At 49.5% G+C, this 20,710-nt stretch overlaps 3 protein-coding genes across 3 annotated transcripts; 2 read left to right on the plus strand and 1 right to left on the minus strand.

The window, feature by feature from the left end:
• Positions 1 to 8,327: 8,327 nt before the first annotated feature.
• Positions 8,328 to 12,090, plus strand: LOC149285721 (jmjC domain-containing protein 8-like). Its single transcript, XM_089494815.1, has 10 exons — positions 8,328 to 8,673; positions 8,962 to 9,112; positions 9,220 to 9,312; positions 9,497 to 9,545; positions 10,127 to 10,223; positions 10,431 to 10,499; positions 10,660 to 10,779; positions 11,047 to 11,114; positions 11,422 to 11,556; positions 12,010 to 12,090. Exons 1-10 carry the CDS (start codon positions 8,328 to 8,330, stop codon positions 12,088 to 12,090), a joined length of 1,209 nt encoding a protein of 402 aa, XP_089350941.1.
• A 1,872-nt stretch (positions 12,091 to 13,962) lies between these two features.
• LOC149285722 (E3 ubiquitin-protein ligase CHIP-like) lies at positions 13,963 to 17,050 on the minus strand. The gene is made up of 7 exons (XM_089495047.1): positions 16,868 to 17,050; positions 16,580 to 16,778; positions 15,364 to 15,529; positions 14,912 to 15,002; positions 14,722 to 14,778; positions 14,435 to 14,551; positions 13,963 to 14,088 (listed from the first exon to the last, which is right to left on the minus strand). Exons 1-7 carry the CDS (start codon positions 17,048 to 17,050, stop codon positions 13,963 to 13,965), a joined length of 939 nt encoding a protein of 312 aa, XP_089351173.1.
• A 979-nt stretch (positions 17,051 to 18,029) lies between these two features.
• Positions 18,030 to 20,492, plus strand: LOC149285723 (uncharacterized). Its single transcript, XM_089494816.1, has 6 exons — positions 18,030 to 18,251; positions 18,829 to 18,968; positions 19,170 to 19,263; positions 19,404 to 19,563; positions 19,923 to 20,075; positions 20,347 to 20,492. Exons 1-6 carry the CDS (start codon positions 18,030 to 18,032, stop codon positions 20,490 to 20,492), a joined length of 915 nt encoding a protein of 304 aa, XP_089350942.1.
• Positions 20,493 to 20,710: the final 218 nt, after the last annotated feature.

Below are 20,710 nucleotides of genomic sequence, written 5' to 3' on the forward strand. Positions count from 1 at the left end.
AAACCCACTTAAAAATCTCCAATCCACCCCCACAGAAATTCCCGGAATTAACCCCCAAATTTAACACTGACCATAAAGGTCATCAATGAGCAAATCTTTCGGTATTTTTTTAAAATATTTAATTTTTACATTTCACAAAAAGGAAAAGGAAATATCCCGAGAAAAAAACAAACTTTCATTTATACAAACAATACGGATTTTACTAAAATTTTTGTGGGTAATAAGAGTTTTTGGAAGTCTTTATGAAGACAAGAAATCTTCAGGAAATTAGATTTTCTAAAATTTGTTTAGAGAACTAAAGATTTGGTGAATTGTTTTAAATTGTTTTCAATTTTCGCTTCCAATTAAAACAAAAAAAACCCAAAACTTTCCATTAACACAAATAGTATATTTTTTTCAAATATTTTTTTACAATTTGCACAAAATACTGTAAAATAATAATAATAATAATACGCCAAAAGACATTGAAAATCCTGACATTTTTCTTCATTTTCTTTGGAATCTTGCAAGAATAAAGTTGAATTTTCTTTTCCCATAATTTTCTTCGGAGATAAAACATGGAAACAAATAATAGCTTGTTTTTCATGCTTTCTGTTATATTTTTGAATTTTTATAAAAATGTGAATTCACAGTTTTAAATAATAAATAGATTTCTCACATCACATTGTGGATCAGTACCGCGCATCACAATAAAAAAAAAAGGCGATTGTGGTCTGGGTTTTAGAATGTGTTCTTATCGCCGTAGCAACTAATGGAATGCCTTATTCAACAGGAACATTCCAATAGTTGTCATGGCGATAAGCTCCTTCCCCCCCCCCCCCCCCGGAATTTACACCGGAATCGCTTTTTTTCTACATAATATTTCTTATGAGGACAGGTTTATTTGCTTTTTCCCGCCGCTTGATGTCTATCTTTGTGCTTAGAACCGTCTCCTTCCATAATACTTCCCAGCGCATACCTGATATCCTGCTTCTGATTGGCCGAGGCTTTTGCATGTTGTTTTGTTTGACTGGTGCGGGACTCCAGAAAGTAAAAGTAGGTAATTTGATGTGTATTATATAAATATTTGAAGCATCTGTAGGTTTACCTGTAACATTCTATCAAGGTGGTAGATCCAGGAGGAGAGAAACACTTTGGCTTACTGCAAAATGGCGGCCTGCTTGTATTTGTGACGTGACAATGAGGAACGTTGAGCGTTAATCCACGCACGGATGCTGTCGGAACGTTGTGCTCGCGTTCGCGTCATCGAGGGAACGAGGAGACTGGCAGAAGATGAGATGTTCCTCAGGTCCTACCATGCATCTGTTCAACCGCGTGCCGCTCCCAGCGTCTCCCCGAAGCCTAGACAGTCGGGTCCGGACGATGAGAATATGATGTGAGAAGGTTGATCATGAAGGTTGGTCAAGCCAAGAAGAACAAAAGTTATAGTTCCGTGGTCCCTGGTTCGTCGAATGCACGGAAACCCCAGTCCTGATATGTCCGTGACCAAGGATTCTTCCTTGGTTCTGTAAATGAAAAAAGTGGAAGGGTCAGACGAGAAGGTCCATCACATGGAATGGAAGAGCTTATATCTCCCCAAAACTGTTGTTGAGGAACTCGTGTGAGTTTCCACCTACCCATTCTTCCCATACCTTGACACTGCCGTCAACTCTTGGATACATGATACTTACCGGCCATTTTCAGAGGCTTTGAACTGCGTTCGGCAAGGATCCTCCCTTCGTTCTCGGTGAAGGAACACGTGAAGACGGCATCGGAATCATCCTCCGAGGGACAGAAAGTGAGAAACGAGCAGATCTGCCCTCCCGATTTATTCTCAGTCACTTGGTAGTTGGCATCTTGGTCCTTGCAAATAATTGTCCTTTCCTCATCTGCGCATCTCTCCCATAATACTCTGATCTCGCGCGGGACGTTTCCATGCATGATGCAGCTCAGGGTCACTTTATCGCCCACGTTGCATATCTCCGGGACGCACACGTCAGAAACCGAGAAAAACCCATAATTATCTGGAGGAGAAAAAAAGAGACAAGAAATGAACTTCTCTTTACGGAAACACAGAGATACACATTTTCAATTAAGAAGAAGACTGGGGTTGGGGTTTGGAGTTAGGTTGGAGGCTGGGGTTGGGATTTGGAGTTTGGCTGAAGACCGAGGTTGGGATTTGGAGTTAGGTTGGAGGCTGGGGTTGGGATTTGGAGTTTGGCTGAAGACCGAGGTTGGGATTTGGAGTTATGTTGGAGGCTGTGGTTGGGATTTGGAGTTTGGCTGAAGACCGAGGTTGGGATTTGGAGTTATGTTGGAGGCTGTGGTTGGGATTTGGAGTTTGGCTGAAGACCGAGGTTGGGATTTGGAGTTATGTTGGAGGCTGTGGTTGGGATTTGGAGTTTGGCTGAAGATGGCTTAGGTTGAGATATGGAGTTGTCCTGAAAACAGAGGTCAAAACATGAAACAAAGCTGATTGCTGAGGCTGGAATAAGAGGTTAGGCTGAAAGATGTGGCTCAGGCCTGGAGCTAGGTTTAGGATTTCACTTGTCCACCAAATTTTGATTTCCTTAACATGACCTATACGTTTGCACGTGATAGCCGATGAGTTTGCGTGTAGAACAGCGTGGACCTTCACTCACGCCGAGGCACACTGTCGCTCTCTTACCCAGGACGCTTCCAAAGATGTGTTTCTCCTCCAGGATCTTGTCTCCTTTCATGAACCGGCATATGAACTCGGCCTGGTCGTGCTGCTCTTTGCGCACCTGGAAGCAGAGGATGGAAGACAGGGAATGGCGCAGGCCGCAGACGGACATGCTCTTGATGTTGTTCCAGCAGGTGTATAGATCCTGTTCCTGTAGCTCCCTGTAATCCCCCAGAGGCTGGATGGACCCCCTCTCTTTTATCTCAAGCTCCTTCTCCCCACGTCTGATTATCCACACGGCGGTGATGGCCTTGGGGTACCGGCCAGAGATGGTGCACTTCAGGACAGCTGTACATCCGTTTGTCCAGTCCTTGCACGTGGTTATATCGGTCACTGGGGAGAAAAAAAACCACAGCGATAAAATTCCTCCAGTTCCCAACCATGAGTATAATTTGCGATAATAAATTCATGGAACACGAGGCGTTAAATACTTTATGGGCTACTTTTTACGTCGCTGTCAGCCTTTGGGGCCACGATCTGAGACCAGGAGGCTGTACGTTGTTTCATTTACGGGATCCGATCCCCCCCGGAGCTTCTCCTTAAAGGGGATCTCCCGGTGTACATCGATATCCAGCTATTCTCTTATGTTTGTAAGGAATTTAACGTATTTGTTGCAAAAAGTCTCTTCTGCTTTAAACAACAACAAAAAAACTAGTTGGGATCCTACTGACAAAATAAATATAATACATAAAAGGGAAAAATAAGAAAAAGAGGCAGTTCTCCTTTAAGAAAGGAACGTGAACGTATCGCTGAATCGGTGAGATGACTTTAAAGTAATCTTCCCGCATTAGATATACATCATTCAGGGCCGGTCAAGCCCTTCCTGCAGCCGTTAATAATCCGCAGTGATGTCATAAGTAGCGTGTATCCGTTACATCGTATCTGGGCTTTCGATCTCTTTTTTTCTTTTCTCTTACCGTGTTTGCACAAAGACGGAATTCCTATGGCAAAGAAAAACGCGACGGATATGATCACCCAGAACACTTTGGGAATGTACGGATCCACTAAAGAGAGAGAGCGAGAGAGAGAGAGCGAGAGAGAGGCAGCCAGACGTTAGAAACGCTTCCATGTATATCACAGAACCCAGCGAAGAAACGCTCAGTAATTGTAATAAGTTCCCTGTATGTAATACAAATCCCACTATGCTCAGCCAAACTTCATGTGACCCTATTACATCACTGCTTGTTTGTAGCACATGTAATAATAAATATATATCATATAATATACCGTATATTTATGTATGTTTTGACCTTATATTGTTGTTACATTAATTGGTTACATTTTTACTTAAATGGATTATTATGTTTCAATTATTTTATAATCATTTAACAAAATGCTGCATTCGCCACCTTTGGTCTCTGCCGGTTCCAAGATGAGTGACAGGTCACCAGGCCAATAGCATCCCGAGGCTACCAGCTGATTCTGAATCCCGAGTTACAATATAACGCCTTTATTCTTAATGTTAATAAGTTTTAAAGGTTAATTACCCACAAACCGCAGTCTCTCCGTCACCCCTCCTGGGACTGTGGGGTGGTGAATGGTGCAGGTATAATCAATATTATCGTCATCGGGGGTCACGTCCATCAGGAAGACCGCGATCAATGAGAAGGTGCCGTTGGGGTTGATCCATTTCTTGGACGTCTCTGCCAGGGGGTGTCCGTCTCTCTCCAACGACAAGTTCAGATCTTCTGGGTAAAAACCGGACACTAAGCAGACCAGGGAGGAATTCTTACGGCCCTTACCGGTAAGGAAAATACTGATGTCCGGGCGAACTGGAGAAACCCAACAGTGGACATTAAAACGGGAAATAAAAAAGACAGGTTTTATGCATGAGAAATATGTAATATATAATATATAATATGAGGAATATACAGAGATATAACGGGTTATAAGGACGGGATTAGTTATACAGCCGGAGAGTATATAATATATAATATGAGGAATATACAGGGATATAACGGGTTATAAGGACGGGATTAGTTATACGGGGGAGAGTATATAATATATAATATGAGGAATATACAGGGATATAACGGGTTATAAGGACGGGATTAGTTATACGGGGGAGAGTATATAATATATAATATGAGGAATATACAGGGATATAACGGGTTATAAGGATGGGATTAGTTATACGGCCGGAGAGTATATAATATATAATATGAGGAATATACAGGGATATAACGGGTTATAAGGATGGGATTAGTTATACGGCCGGAGAGTATATAATATATAATATGAGGAATATACAGGGATATAACGGGTTATAAGGATGGGATTAGTTATACGGCCGGGGAGTATATAATATATAATATGAGGAATATACAGGATATAACGGGTTATAAGGATGGGATTAGTTATATCGCCAGAGAGTATATAATATATAATATGAGGAATATACAGGATATAACGGGTTATAAGGACGGGATTAGTTATACAGGGAGAGTATATAATATATAATATGAGGAATATACAGGGATATAACGGGTTATAAGGACGGGATTAGTTATACGGCCGGAGAGTATATAATATATAATATGAGGAATATACAGGGATATAACGGGTTATAAGGACGGGATTAGTTATACGGGCCGGAGAGTATATAATATATAATATGAGGAATATACAGGATATAACGGGTTATAAGGACGGGATTAGTTATACGGCGGGAGAGTATATAATATATAATATGAGGAATATACAGGGATATAACGGGTTATAAGGACGGGATTAGTTATACGGCCGGAGAGTATATAATATATAATATGAGGAATATACAGGATATAACGGGTTATAAGGATGGGATTAGTTATACGGCCGGAGAGTATATAATATATAATATGAGGAATATACAGGGATATAACGGGTTATAAGGACGGGATTAGTTATACGGGGGGGGGAGTATATAATATATAATATGAGGAATATACAGGGATATAACGGGTTATAAGGACGGGATTAGCTATATGTTCGGAGATTATATAAAATAGTTAATGTAAAGCGTGTGTTGGGTTGGTATGTCAGAGTTTGGTCACCATCCGAAAAACCTGATCTTATCCCCAAAAACATGTTGCCAGGTGACTTGACTCACCTCCAAAGGTAAGATGGAAGGATTTCTTTAGGGGGTACGAGGTCTTTTGTAGAACTTGACAGGAGTACTGGACGTCCTTATCGCTGGTGGTCGGGGTGAAGCAGAAGGAGCTCTTGACTGTGACCCCTTGGCCGTCGTCGTCTTGCTGAACGTCCGGCGTGGTCGTGCTCAGCACCTGTCCGTTCCTCATCCACTCAAACATCACGTCGGGAGACGACAAGTTGCTCGCCCAGCAATGGAGCTCGCTGGACTGGTTCAGAGTCACCGTGGTGCCTTCAACCCAGATGTGCCGGTGGTCTGTGGAGGGGGAACACGGGAACGCTTTGGTCACGAGGCTATTATGACGGATTCACGAGGCTATTATGACGGATTGACGACACGCGTGTTTAACCCTTTACTGACCTTTAACGACCAAGGTAACGATCTGTGTCTCCTGTTCTGACGCCAGCCGGACGCTGCAGGAGTATCTCCCTCCATCCATATTGCTGACGTTCGGCAGGGTCAACGACGCGTCTCCGCGTGCCAGGTGCTCCTCGGAGAGATACGCCCCGGGTCTGAACGCCGTCATTTGCCCCGTGTAGGATAGAACTTTCTTGCCCTCATTCTTCCACACCACGTGCACCTGCGCCGGGTCTACCGGCGGCACTCCCAGCGTGAAGTTACAATGGAGGACGGCGGTGGCGCCCACCTGAGTAACGATGGGCACCGGCGAGGTGGTGACCTGCAGCTGAGCACCTGAGAGAGAAGCAGAAAACGTTTACCAGATGGGTTCGTCCACCGAAAACAGTCACTCATGAAGCTGTCCAAACTTGGCCCTGGCCACCATCGTAACGCATCCTGGTTTGTGTTTCATCCAGAGCTTTTGGTGGCCAATGTGAGAGGACACAGTAATGGGTCCCAACTAGGGTCCCCCGGGCGTCCCGCTGCTCAACGGGCCAATCACGGGGCAGATATTTGGATCTCCCCAACCGGCCCATTTACACGTTAGACGGTATCAAACGGGTGAATACGCCGCTGATAGTACCCGGAGCTTGTTTCTTCCACAAGGGGAATAACTTCTAAGTCTGGCGAGTGTCAGCTCTGTGGACATGTGGAGAGAGTATCAACTCATGTGGGCTGCATGCAATGGCTGCCTGAGGGTATTGAGTGTTAGCACCTAGAACAGCTACAGAAGACGGCTCATTCTGTCTTGACTGAGAGCCTACAATCCATCCCCAGATCCCAGTACTCAGAACGTATCAGCGCCAACATATTCCATAGCGCTGCACAATTTAAATAAAGAGACGTTTACGCATACGGATACAACAGGAGCTGAGGACCCGGCCAGTGAGCTGACAATCTAGCCTTAAGGGCAGGAATGGCGGGCTTCGGAGGGCTCGAGTGGAATGAACAGACGCAGAGACAGCCGGGGATGGGAGACACGACGCGTGTGTGGAGCGTGTGAGCGGATGAGCGCAGACTGACGGACCCCTCAGAACGACAGACACCCCGCGATGCCCCAGGCAGAGACGTTGAATGTTATGGGGAGGCAGGAGGCAGATCCAGGCACGGCGGCACCCGGCGTATTGATGGTTATCGGGATCCACGCACCTTCCACTCAATCCCTGCACAACGTTACATGTTAAGCACACATCTGCCCCAATACCCCCACCCAACACCGGGGCATCTCCGGCCTGGGGTGTCCCCGTCACATCCATTACTCACTGACAAATGTCACCAACATCAGCAGCGGCAGCAGCAGCAGCGGAGCCGACATCCTCAGCAAAAAAAAAAGGATGAATGCAGCGGCTGCGGAGGATGAATGGGCCTCGCCGATAAACGCAGCGACGGCGCCACCCGCTGGGGGGAAACGCAACTGCACGTCCTCAGTGTCATCCGCAGCCAATGCGCCGCATGAAACACGTCCGGCATTAACCCCTTCGGGGCCAGGAGACGTGCGCTAGAGATGGTTAAAAAGACCCCTTCATGATACTGTCTGATAATAGCTTCAGAAAGAGACTTCTGTGCATTTGTGCCTTCTGTGTAACTGGGGGGGGGGCATTTAGTAGAAGAAAAACTGGGGTTTATTTACCCCGTTTAATTTATAAAGCCGTTTCCTGCTGTTTCTATACACATTATCGGGGCTTTTAGGGCTGTAGAACCCTGCGATCCCCTCATACCCAGCAAACATTCTGACCTCCTAGAAAAGAGGGGCATCAGGGGAGGAGAGAGGGGCATCAGGGGAGGAAAGAGGGGCATCAGGGGAGGAAAGAGGGGTATCAGGGGAGGAGAGAAGGGTACAGGGGAGGCCTTTGGAAAATACCCGACGCGTCGCCTGAGTGAAAACCCGTCATATTTATTAAAAAAGGTGCATTTTGTGTTTTTAGTGACACGTGAAGTCATTTCTGTGTAACGATATTCGTTCGGAATAATGCGACCCATGTAAATAATTTTATTTTTTCATATAATGAAATATGTACTGATAATTAGCATGTATTATGTAAATTAGCCTGAGCCCTGCATTATCCGCTCGCTCCGGGCGCTGCTCACTGTCTGCGGAATAAATGTATCGGAATGCTGCAGGCCAGCACCGAACAGGTTAATGCGCCGTTCTTTTCACCGCCCGGACAGCTGTTTGCCTACGGCGTGTCCCGGGGCATGCCGGGTAATGTAGTTTTCTACTCGCTCTCGGTCGCCCTCTGCAGGCCGCCAGCGAACTACATTTCCCGGCATGCCGCGGCACGGCGCATTATCAGTGTCCGGGAGAAGGCGCTGAATGGTGCCGGGGCTGGGAAGCTTCCGCGACCCGCTGGGGATCATCAGGCGGCTCCACATCATCCGAACAGAAGCGGGGGGCTGAGTGTCGGGGCTGCCCGGGATCCAGCATCCTCACCCCGCAAGAGCACCACCGCAGCCCCGGGTACAGCAGATTGTTGGGGGGGATTTAAAGGGACAGATCACCTTGCTGTCTGTTTATAAGTTCAGTCATCATCTCTCTCTCTCTCTCTCCCTCCCCCCGTGGGGTTAATATAATGTATACATTATATATATGATATATTAATGTATGTATGTATTGTAAGGCAGCATCGTCTGCGCATGCACGTGTGTTAAACCTGTGAAGGTGAGGAATGCCACGTGACGTGATGCCACTGACCTGCGCGTCAGGTCGTAAAGCTGTGTTTTCACGCAGTCACTCTGGTTCCGGCAGGTTCTGCGCGTGGCCCCCCCGGTGCCGTGGCTGGTTCCGGCCCCCGTGTGCTGGAGTTTTTGGGGATGGTGTTCGGGGCCCGGGTGCGCCTGCTGCTCCAAGTCCTGTTACCCCTGGCGGTGCTGGAATATACCGAGGAGGATGGCGGCTGGTACGTAGCGCTTTGTAGTGCGTCTGCCCTGGTGTGCAGCGCCGTGGCGTATGTTGGCGCTATTTAAATAGCGACTATAACGATGGCTTTTGGCGTTTTGGCTGCAGGGAGGTGAATCGTTACGCGTCTGTGCAGGAAGAGGAGCGATGTACGGTGGAGAAGGTGGACGCCTCCATCTCCTACGCGGAGTTCATGCACCGGTGAGTACGGGGTCCATGCGGCACCCGGGAGCCCTTTTTTCGGACGGCCGTCACGCTGGGAGCCTCGTTGGTCTGTTTGATGTCGTGTCCTGATCTTCCCTCTGCCAGCGTTTGGCATTGGGCGGTTTGGTTGAGGATTGTGGGAGTTGCCTTCCGTGGTCTGACTCTCCTCTCTCCCCGACAGGTACGCATATGGCAGACCCGTCATCCTCCGGGGGATCACAGATAACGCGGTGAGTGGTCCTGGACTTCGAGTCACGCGGCTACGAGCCTCTGGCCGCTGGGATAAACTCCCCGCCAGCAACCAGTGGGTTAAAGAACTCACGACTGACGCCAACGTGCAAATAACCGTGCACCAAATTCCACCAAAATAAACCAACCCCCCCAAGTATATAATACGATGAAAGAATAAGGCCGCGTGTGCGTGTGCTGGGCTCAGGTCCGTGTGCTGGGCGTGTATTGAGCACGGATCCGTGTACATGTGGAAAGTGACTTTTTCCTTTGCTTTGTATACGCAGACAGTTTAACCCTGTGAGAACCATAAACGCTACTGACTCACCCCCTCGTAAGCCCCGTTGTACAGCGCTCCAGAATATGATGGCGCTACATAAAAACCGGTAAATAATAACATGCCTCGTGCACACGCGGCCGGACACATTGACCGTTTTGTGGTGAGACCCCCGCGTATCATGGAATTCCTTGTTATTTATCATACAGCCCCCTGGCGCATGGGGGTTCCCCGCCCTCTGTATTCACTAAGCTCTCGCTCTCTGTATAAATCCCTGTCTTTTCTCCGTTTTTTTCCGGTTTTCAGGCGTTCCGCTCTCTTTGCACCAAGCGGAATCTTCTCCGGGAGTACGGGGAGCGGAGGGTCCGGCTGAGTACGGCCAACACCTATTCCTATGAAAAGGGTGAGTGGAGGGCGGATGGTGAAATGTGTCGGGGGTCCGCTGGAGAGAATAAGAAAGTGTCGGCTGGCGGCCGAGGGGAATTAAAGACCCCAAACCAGATTAGAGCGAATGAGAGGTTTGAGGTGTGTCCTGCACAGGGATGGAGTTTATTTTTATTATTATTGAATATTTTTGCTCGAAATCAGTTTTTTTCTCCCCGTTCTGCAGTGGACGTGCCTTTCCGGGAATTCGTGGACCATTTATTGAAACCCCAGGATCTAAACTCGCTGGGCTGTGGTACGTTTCAAACCAACCCCCCCCCCCCGGTCTCGATAATTAGATGCTTCCCAAAAGTCCGCCCCGCACCCGACGCAGTGCTCCCCAACGCATTTCCGATCCAAACCCCGACGGCTCCCCGGACCCTGATGTAGGATTGTCCGTTTATCTTGTCTTTCAGACACCCTCTATTTTTTCGGGGACAATAACTTCACGGAGTGGGGCGCCCTGTTCCAGAGATACACCCCGCCACTGTTCCGGATCCCGGGCACAAGCGGCGCGTACAGCTTTGGGATTGCCGGTAAGAAGCGAAGTGTTCTTAGAATACGGGTTGCCGCGGTTACTAAAAAGAGGAAAGTATCATTAGTGTTTTCATGTTCGGTAAATCCGCGCACCCCCACCCCACGCACACTTAGTAAACAGACTGCGGGGAGGAAGTAGCTGCTGAGACAGGAAGCAAGGAGTGCAGCAGGTTATTGCTTCCCCCACTCTCCTCCTGTTCCTGGTCCCGTTATCCGCCCGCGATACTAATCACGCTTCCGGGGAATTTGTTTTTCTTTTCTCCTAGGCTCTGGCACAGGGGTTCCGTTTCACTGGCACGGCCCCGGATACTCTGAAGTCATATACGGCAGGAAGGTGAGGCCTCCTCTGCTGCGATGTTTCTTTATTATTTCGTAGGACATATGATTTCAGCTTGGGGGCTAGGGGGGTGCCGGTCGCCGGTCATGTTTATTGGGTGTGTGTGCACATGTTACATGTTATCGTTATTATTTACCCTATCGGGGGGGCAAACGCTGGTCAGTGGCCGTGATTGGAATCCCAGCCGGCTTCTAGTTGGAGCCACAAAGGATCCAGACAGGAGGCGCCTTTTAAACGCGTTAATATATAGAATATGATATATAATTACCTGATTTAACCCTTCGCTCGCCCTGCTTCCTTCCAGCGCTGGTTTCTCTATCCTCCCGATAGGACGCCAGAATTCAATCCGAATAAAACAACCCTCTCCTGGCTGCTGGACATTTACCCCTTCCTCCCCGAGACGGAGCGCCCCGTCGAGTGCACCATACGGCCGGGCGAGGTTGGTTCAGCTAGCGGGATGTCGGGGGGGCTCATTATAGCCGGCGCTGGAGATGATTACCCCGCATGCTTTAAGGAACCGCTCCTGTCTGCCCCCTCTCTAACCTCGCCCCGTACCCCCGGTGCCTCTTGTACTCCTTTTTATTCAATTTCTTCCAAGATATCCCCCAAGTGTAAATGCGAGTCGAGACATGGACCTCTTTGCTTGCTTGTTCCTAGAGGGACACCCACTGCACCCCACCGATGGGGGTCCGTGAAGGCTGAAGCGTACCTGGGGGGTTGGTGGTTCCCTCCTGTAGAGATCGCCCCCCCCGTTTAGCGCTAGGACTCTGTGGGCAGAACCGGACTCATACGCTGATATTTTACCCGCGACGTGGGTATTAAGTTCTCCAGTCTCGGGCAGACTCTCGCCTCCTGGCGCTCTAACCCTCCTCTCGCTCTTATCTTTCTCCAGGTGCTGTATTTCCCCGACCGCTGGTGGCACGCCACGCTCAACCTGGACACCAGCGTCTTCATCTCCACGTTCCTCGGATGAGCGAAGGCCGCAGGTCCGGCTTCCCCCGCTGCCGCCTTCACCCGCTGCCGCCTTCACCGTCTCCGAAAAAACCTCAGGGAGTTCAGGAAAACTGGTTTTATTTTTGAACAGCCGGTTCGTTCCAAAACGTATTGAGTGCCGCGGACCCAACAGGCTCTGTGAGGGGGGACCCTGTCCTCCCGCCGGTGCCCACCAATTTTTATACCCCCAAGCGGTTAATTTTTATAACTATCTTTTTAAACTATTTTACCGTTACGTTCCGCGTGTTATCCTAATACGTTTTGATAGGCCGATCCTGTATCTGTCTGGAAACGCTCCCTTCTCATTGGTGGATCTGCTTTTAATAAATGCCGTTTTAAACAAGTTTTTTTTGAGCTGCGCAAGTTTCTGAAATCGAACCCACTAAATGTTTAACAGAATTCCTTCGCATTTAAGGGATAACGGTGGGAATAGAGTTACAGAATTGCTACCACGATCTAAAACTAGAAAGTTCAGGCGCTTAGACAGAATATAAGGAAGTTTTACTGTACTGGGGGAGGGGTAGATAAGTGGAACAGCCTCCCAGCAGAAGTGGTAGAGGGTAATACAGTGAGGGGATTAAACATGCATGAGATCCGCTGGTCGTTCAGACGCTGGGAAGCTGCACCTCTTATGATGTTACCGGTTACGCTTCCAGCGGGAGCTCCGGTGCTTCTGCCGCTCTGGAGAGTAAGTCAGACACGGAGCGATAACCGAACACCTTTAATATACGCAATTTGTGTTTACAGAGGTGCCCGCGGCTGTGATGCACGAGACGTACGGAACGCCGTCACCGGCCACAGGTATTTACATCAAACTATACAAACAAGGCAAAGCAGATCGTCGGCAACTCGGCCCACATAACACGCAGCGGCCCACGAGACAGACGCGGGAGAGCTCTATACTAGCAGGGGACAGCAAGCCGTAAAGCTTGTCTGGGAACAAGGACCAAAAACACCTTCCAATGTTCACCGGTACAGAGTCCCTCAACCCCAGCACCTGTAGCCGACTCCTGCGGGCCGGTTGGTCCAAGGTCCACAACAGAACACATTTCTGGTTTATCGTGCGGTGTCTGAATGAGATAAAGCAGGGTTGTGGCTGCGGTTGGGAGTCACCCCCATGCTCGCACCTCTTATTTGCCATAGCGTTGTTACCTTGAGGTCATTGGACGCTCCGGCATTCTGTCTTTTTAAGTTATGACGTCCCACCCGCGGTGAAGGAGTAGATTGTTGAAGATGGGAAGAAGACCTTAGTCTTGACGCGTTGATCGAGGACGCAAGTTTTAGTTCTTAACACTGAAAAGCCACATTTTGATGATAAAGGATACTGGGTTTGGATGCAGCGTGGCATTAATTAAAATAATTTATTAGCCCTGGAGCCAAAACCCTAACAAAGCATCAGCCAGTAGCCATACCTTCAGGTTGCCTGGATCAGGGCAGGCTTTATGAGCCCCCCGTGGGATAGTTGTATTAGAATCAGGATAAAGATCTTCAGCAACAAAAAAAATCAATGCTAATAAACAGTTTTTTTCCTACTCCAAACTCATGTTTTTAGATTAAGAACCCAACCCCGCCGTCACTCGCACTACAACCGGCAGCAGACGTCGAGTCTTCGTCCACAAAAGCTCAGCCACAGAACTCAAAATCAAATATCAACCGTGGAGCAGAAGGCTGGAGGTGGATAAAAGCAGCTCTGACCCCCAGCCGAATCAGTAAAAAGAGTTGAAGGGTCTCATCGCTCCCTGCTTGTAGAACATTGTCTGGAAAGGACTGATGAGCGACGCTTGGGGGGCTGCACTGCCTATAATCCAGGGGGCTCAGTTCAGCGCAGGCTCGCACCGGTGTATCCAGCGGCTCAGTAGTCCTCAACCCAGCCATTCTCTAATATGAACGCATCAATCACCTCCTTCATGGCCAGGTTTGGGATCAGCTGATCTTGTGTTAGAGGGCTGCGGGTTACCGGGTCGAAATGACCAACTCTCTGGAGAGGAAGAAAAAAAAAAAAGGGAAAATAAATGACTTATCTCCTTCCTAAAGTGGCCTTGGGTCACAAAGATTAAGGATGAAGTCTAATACTTCCTTTGGATTGATGGTGTGAAAGGTACCGGTTTCTCGTCATACCAGCATATAGAAAGTTTGCTTGGCTAAAATGACTGCACAGACTCAATACATTTATATAGAGAGACTGCAGATTTAAGTGTTACTAAGGTGTTAAAACAGGGCTTTGAACATCCCCATAACAACTACCCGCATAGAATAAGTTTAAATGAAGCAGAGGGCGCATGTTGATGTACAGAGGGCCTCGCCGATCCCCATGCGCAGAATACCTGGAGATGTTCTTCTATGTCCTTCCGATCGTAGGTGATACCGCTTGGCGTGATGCACGGCTCTCGCATCAACTCAAAGCTGATCTTACCGCACAGATAGTCAGGGATGTCTCTCTTCTAAAATGGAGAAAAAAAAAAACCCAGTGATGTGCGTCTCTGCATGTGTCACGCTACGCAGCGTCTCTACGGATGATTCAGGGACCTTAAATGTCCCTAAAATGATTAAAATGAAAAATTAACCAAGGATAACACGATTAGAGGCAGGATCGACGGCCAACACTACTAACCTTTCGCTTCTCATCCACCTGGGAGAAGAGTTCGTCCATCTCGGCGAGATACTTGTCCTGTAGGAATGAAAGGAAAGCCTTTATGTCTCAGACTTCACAGACCCTCTCTGCTTTCACAGGCGACTAACACGGAGACGCGCACACTCTTTTGTTATCTTTTTACAGATCACGCCGAGTCCGGTGCACTCACATGTTTGGAAGCCACGCTGCTCAGCTGGGCTCTCAGCCGGCTCTCCTCCACATTCTCCTCCTCCTGCCTTCTCTTGGCTTCTTCAAGTTCCCTGAAGGAATTGCAAGGGTTTGAAGATTAGTTGCCTCCTGGATTAGCATCCATTCTCTTAGGTGCAAATATTAATCCGCTTTCAATAAAAGGTACCATCAACCGCACGAGAAGAATACGCTAAAGCCCCTGCGTCGTGTGGCACCGCCGGAGGAAGCTGCAATGGGCTACCAGGCTTTTCGGCAAACCCCGTCCGCTTCTGTATGAATCTTGAAGATCCGTTCATTAAGTCAGCTGTCCAGGCACTTCTCTCCAGCCTGGCCACCCAAGCAGTAAACAGACCTCAGAGCACAGGAGGAAAAACCCACCCGTTGTGCCAGAGATGGTGGGCATCAGCATGCAACGACCTGCCTGAATCCTACCTCTCCTTTTCAGCCAGGATGAGTTTGGTGAGATAGGAGTGCAACTCGTTCTCCTGGTTGATCCTCCTTTCCTCTATGTTGTTCCAGCGTTTCTTTTTGGCAATCCTCAGGGCACTGGGAATATCATCTCCAAAATTCAGCCTCTGCTCCTTGGCCAAATTATAGGCTGTTGGAAGGGGATGGAAGACGAAGAAAGGATTTATTCCAAAGTGGTTACATATATAGATTAGGACACTTAGGGTAAGGACTTGGGCGTTAAGAAGTAAGAGATTGTCTTCTTACATGACTCTGGTGGGACAAATAGGCCACTTTGGGTACATTTAACCCCAAACACAGCTCGGCTACTCGCTTGCTTTACAGTAACAATCGCCCCAAGGCAGCTGGAACAGTCACGAGGCGGAATCAGCCTGGCAGCCCAACCACGCTCGGTTATATTTAGTATCCTGTTATTGCCAGAAGCAGCCCGGGTCCCATAAATAAAGTGAATGCTCAGAGATCTTACGCAAGGGGTTAATACGATAGGGATCATCTCATACACGTTCCAGGGAAGATGGAGTAGTGCCGACCAGCACAAAGCCCAGTGTCTGGTTTCTGTCTGTGCGTTATTAGGAATTATTATTAGATATGGCGCCATCGCATAATGGGAAGACCAGTAGCTACACCTAATTGCTTCTTCTGCAACACTTTCCACAGGAAATAGTTCTTTATAGAATAAGAAGAATCTGCCCTTTTCTCTACTATTCCAAGGGGTTAAAGACTTGGTGCCTCATTGACCGGAGGACAATCCAGAGACATCCCCCCCATGGATTTTTTGCTCATTTTGTGGCACTATCCAACCCGCCGTGACCGACAGCGTCCTCTCCAGCAACTCTACCGCTCTCCACTCCCGCAAGTTAGTCGCCTACATCCTTTTTCGAGTCCTATCTGCATATTAGGGCTGCCTATTGCCGCTACGTTTAAACACTTGGCTAATCTGTTCCTTCTCTGAAAACCTCCTGTGGATGTTCCGGCTCTGCCTCAAGCTCAACTTGCTTTAAAAAACCCTTTAATCCTCCGCTTGAACCCCCCCCCATATCAGAAGTTCACTGATTGGTTGACTCAAAAGCTGCCGTCGAGCCTCTACTTCACTGCAAACCCTGGTAGCATCCAGAGCCGTCGGTCCTGCGAGATCTGTGCTTTCCCCGGCGGTATGCGGACCCCCAGGAGCCAAGCTCACCTCTCTGCAGGTTGGCGATCGCCTCGTCGTAGTTCTCCAGTTCTATCTGGCATTGCCCCAGGAAGAAGTGGGCCTTCACAGACTGGCAGTCCAGCTCCAGAGCATGTTTGCAGTCAGCCAAAGCCTTATCCAGCTGCTGCATTTTCAGATAGCACAGCGCACGATTGGTGTAATACACAGCGATGGACGGGTTCCGCATCTATAGGGGGAGAGAGGAAAGTACATACCCAGGTCATATACATCATCCTGGCTTCACAGCAATACAGGACTCCTTGGCTCGTGACTTACGATAGCCTTGCTGTAACAGGACACGGCTTCTTGGTATTTACGAGCCACGAACAGCCGGTTGCCTTGTTCCTTCAACTCCTGGGCACTGACGCTTTTCTCCGGACTCCCACCGATCTCCCCGGGACCCCCACCCACCCCCGAGGGGCGCCCTCCTCCGCTTCCACCTTCTTCCTTCCCTTTCATTCCGGGGCCTCCAGGAGTAACCCCTCCAAACCTCGGGATGCTTGGTGTCACCCCCAATTTTACAGTTAATGAGGGACCCCCTATAACTGAAGGGGTTCCCTTTTTTTCCTCGAATAAAATGGAAGTTTTGCACTTAGGCACGAGATCCACTCAATAACCCAATCGCCCCCCAAAACGTCTTTATGTTTTACAAGAACCGAGACACCCAGCAGAGAAAATCTCATACGGATCCCAGGAGGCTTCGTGTTTAAACCCACGTATGTTTATGTTCCCCAATATGCCGCGGAATTAACCCAAAATAACTGTTTTCTACTAATTTGGGGTGAAAGTAGTCTACATACAAACCCAGTAATCCCAGTACATAATTCTACTGCTGCTGGTTTTCACTGGTGTCGCTCTGACAGATTAATACGATCTCTTATATTAAAGTTCCAGAGGTATAAATCCATATACAGGTAGATTCCGTAATACCGTAAACCGGCACTTGAACCGTTACATGCAACCGGACCACAGAGGCGCCTCTAATCTGAACCCGCCGTCTCCCGGGGACCGGGAACCTCACAGCCGTACGAGTTTCCCGAGTGAACTCAGATTGAGTGGACACCGTGGGGTCTGATCTGGTATCCGCCAGCCTTATGAGAAGCAAACATGGGGGGTTTGACTCTCATCATAAACAGATACAGGGACCCAATATATGGAGCCCCAAATCTACTAATCCCTGCACATCCTGATTCAGCAAATAAACACCAAAAGAGCTTCCTCTGACCCAACTGCCACAGGGGCCCAGACCCCAGAGCACCCACTGACCCAACTGCCACAGGGGCCAAAACCTCCAATCCCCGGAGCCCCCACTAACCCAACTGCCACAGGGGCCCAAACCCCAGAGCACCCACTGACAGACTTACTGAAGGGGCCCTAACTTCTACCCCTCCCTGAGCACCCGCAAAAGCACTAAAGCCCTGAATCCCACCCACCCCAAATGTCGCTGCTCCGTCCCCCAATCCGTATAGGCAGCCCCTCAGTGCCTCACAGCAACAGCGCACCCCAAGCCGGAAATTCCGGTGAGCCCGCAGCCAAACCAGTGACGCACAGCTTTTCGCATATGCCCAACAAGGACCTATCAGATTCCCACATTACCCAAATAGGCGGGGTTTCCGCCAGACTGAGGCTTGGAACGCAAACTGCGCCCGTCAGTCAGCGAGTAAGCGAATCTTCCCCCAAAGTTATAGGCTTCAACTCTGAAAGCGAGGCTTGGAACGCGCGGCTCCGCCCACCCGGTGGTTGGTTTGCAATGCAGAGGCCCGGGGTCTAGTTTTCGGTGCTGGGGTGATTCTTGCTGTGAGCGGGAATAATGTATTAATAATACCCCAGCCGCGGGGGGAGGTAATAAAAAGTGCAACAACACAAACATCACGTGTTACTTGTGCCTCGGCGTGTGCGGGTTTGTAGGGAGGGTTAGAAGTTTTATTTAATACTTTTGTCTTTGGATTCTACCCCCCCCCAGCGAGTGGCCGGATATGGGTGATATCAGGGGTATCCCTGGCTCAATTAAATGTAGAGGCTAATTGTAGTTTCACAAAACGAATTCTCATTCAGTCTCCTCTGCGATCAGGGTTGGTATACACAGCGCTGTACAACGGGGCTACCGGAATCCCTCTTATAAAGCAGCTCATATTAAAGCTTCCGTCTACCCCGTCCTGTTATTCCGCCGGGGTAATTGTAGGCAATAGGGCGACGGTTTAAATGGCTGACTGTCCTTCTCGTCTTCTCTCCCTCAGCGCTTTGTGACGATGGCGACGGCTTCCAGCCTTTTCCCAGCTGAGAATCCTGAGACGTGGCTGAGGGTGTCCACCATTTACTGGGATGTGGTGGCTGCGAAGGGGGCAAAACAGAAGCAGCTGCTGCAGCTGGACAGGTGGTGGGTGTTATACAGGGCCGTTCCGCGCATGTCAAATCCTCCTTATTCCTGTGTTGTCACTTTTACCCCTCAATATGCTCCCCCCCTCCTAATACCCCGTGAGGGGCACCTTCTTCACCTGACGCTCCATTCGCTTCTGATTCTGCCATCTTCTGCTAGAAAAATTGCCCCCTAGTCGTCACATTCTGCCCCTACCTACAGGTACCAAGAGGAATTGCCCTCCCGCCTCGCAGAGCGGCCCCAGAAGTTCTTATCTCATGAAGACCTGGTGAGGCTAATGGAGTGGAAGCTGCTGGTAAGATCTGGAGTCAGGGCCCTGGGGGCAGGTGGTTGAGGTGAAACCTAGGGTATTTTAACGGGGGAGGGGGATTGGAGAGCTTTTGGGGCAGATCTGGCTGTAGCCATGGTAAATGGAGCTTTATTCTGATTGGCCAGAGAGGGAAGTTCCGCCCCCGGCTGCAGCAGCTGGTGTCCGGCAACCCCAAAGAGATCGTGGAAAGCTGCACCGGCAAAGCCTTCCGGCTCCTACCCGACGTGTCGGCCGCCATCAACGAGCTGAGCCAGCTGAAGGGCATCGGCCCGGCTACTGCTTCAGGTGAGCTCAGAGCCCCAGCTGGGTTGGTACTTACACTATAGGGGCAAAAGTATGCGGACCCCCTTTAGGTGTTTCAGCCGCCCCCTTTCCTAAAATCGAGCCAAGAGGCGGCCCTCTCCATAGACAGGCGGCGGTAGAATGAGGGACTCGTAGGATGCCACCTTTTGCCACAAGACAGTTCTGCCCCGCTAGATCTGCCCCGTCTGGGAGTATCTGCAGCTCAGCCACGAAGCCGAGTGTGCGAGACCACCGGCACTGGCAGGGGAGGGCCACTTGGGGGACGGGGCTTTGTGAAACGCGTTCCCGTGGCCGAGGATCCCCCGCCTCCTCGCGGACACTGTGTCTTTTTTTGTTACCAGCGGTTCTGGCTGCCGGCGCCCCCGAGCTGACGGCGTTTATGGCGGACGAGGCAGTGGAGAGTATCCCGGGTCTGAGCCCCGTGCAGTACACGCTGAAGCATTATCTCCGCTTCTTGGAGCTTTTACGGCAGAAAGCCGAGGCGCTGAGCAAAGGTGAGACGTCCGGAGAGACCCGGGTGACAGACGGAGATGCGTGAAAAGACCGCAGGGCACGGTGGGGAGGAAAAAGTGACATGCAGAGGATTTTCTAGACAGACACCCTGCTGACAAAATAGCGGGAGTTCCCCTTTAATCCGCCTGAGCGTCATAAGATTTGTTCTGCGGGGCCCCCAGCCGCTTTGGTGTTTGAAGTGCTGGACCTGCCCGGTTCGCTAAACGGGGCAGAGATTACGGTCGGGCTTCATGGGTCGCCTTTCTCTTCCAGCTTCCGGCGAGACGTGGACCCCCCACCGCGTGGAGCTCTGTCTCTGGACATGGAAAGTAGCCCAGAAGCTTCGTCCTGATCTTTTGGAGCCCCCGGAAAAAGCTGAAAATGAGGAAAGACCACCAAAAAAACAGAAAACGAAATAAAAATAGGTGCTCGCCGGCCGGCCCACCGCTGATAGTACGGACCCGTTACTGAAACGCAGGGGCCACAACGAGGATCCGAACAATCGACGAAGCTCAGCAGCTGACCGGTTAAACGGGGGACACCCAATAAACCCTTTCACGGCTGGAACCCTCTGTGTAATGTTTACCAAATCTATATTTTATTATCGAACGGAAATAAAGCGACAGACGCGAGCCGT

This window comes from Sceloporus occidentalis, unplaced genomic scaffold (genome assembly GCF_023333645.1).
Source record: "Sceloporus occidentalis isolate IW3139 unplaced genomic scaffold, rSceOcc1.0.p SCAF_76, whole genome shotgun sequence".
NCBI lineage: Eukaryota > Metazoa > Chordata > Lepidosauria > Squamata > Phrynosomatidae > Sceloporus > Sceloporus occidentalis.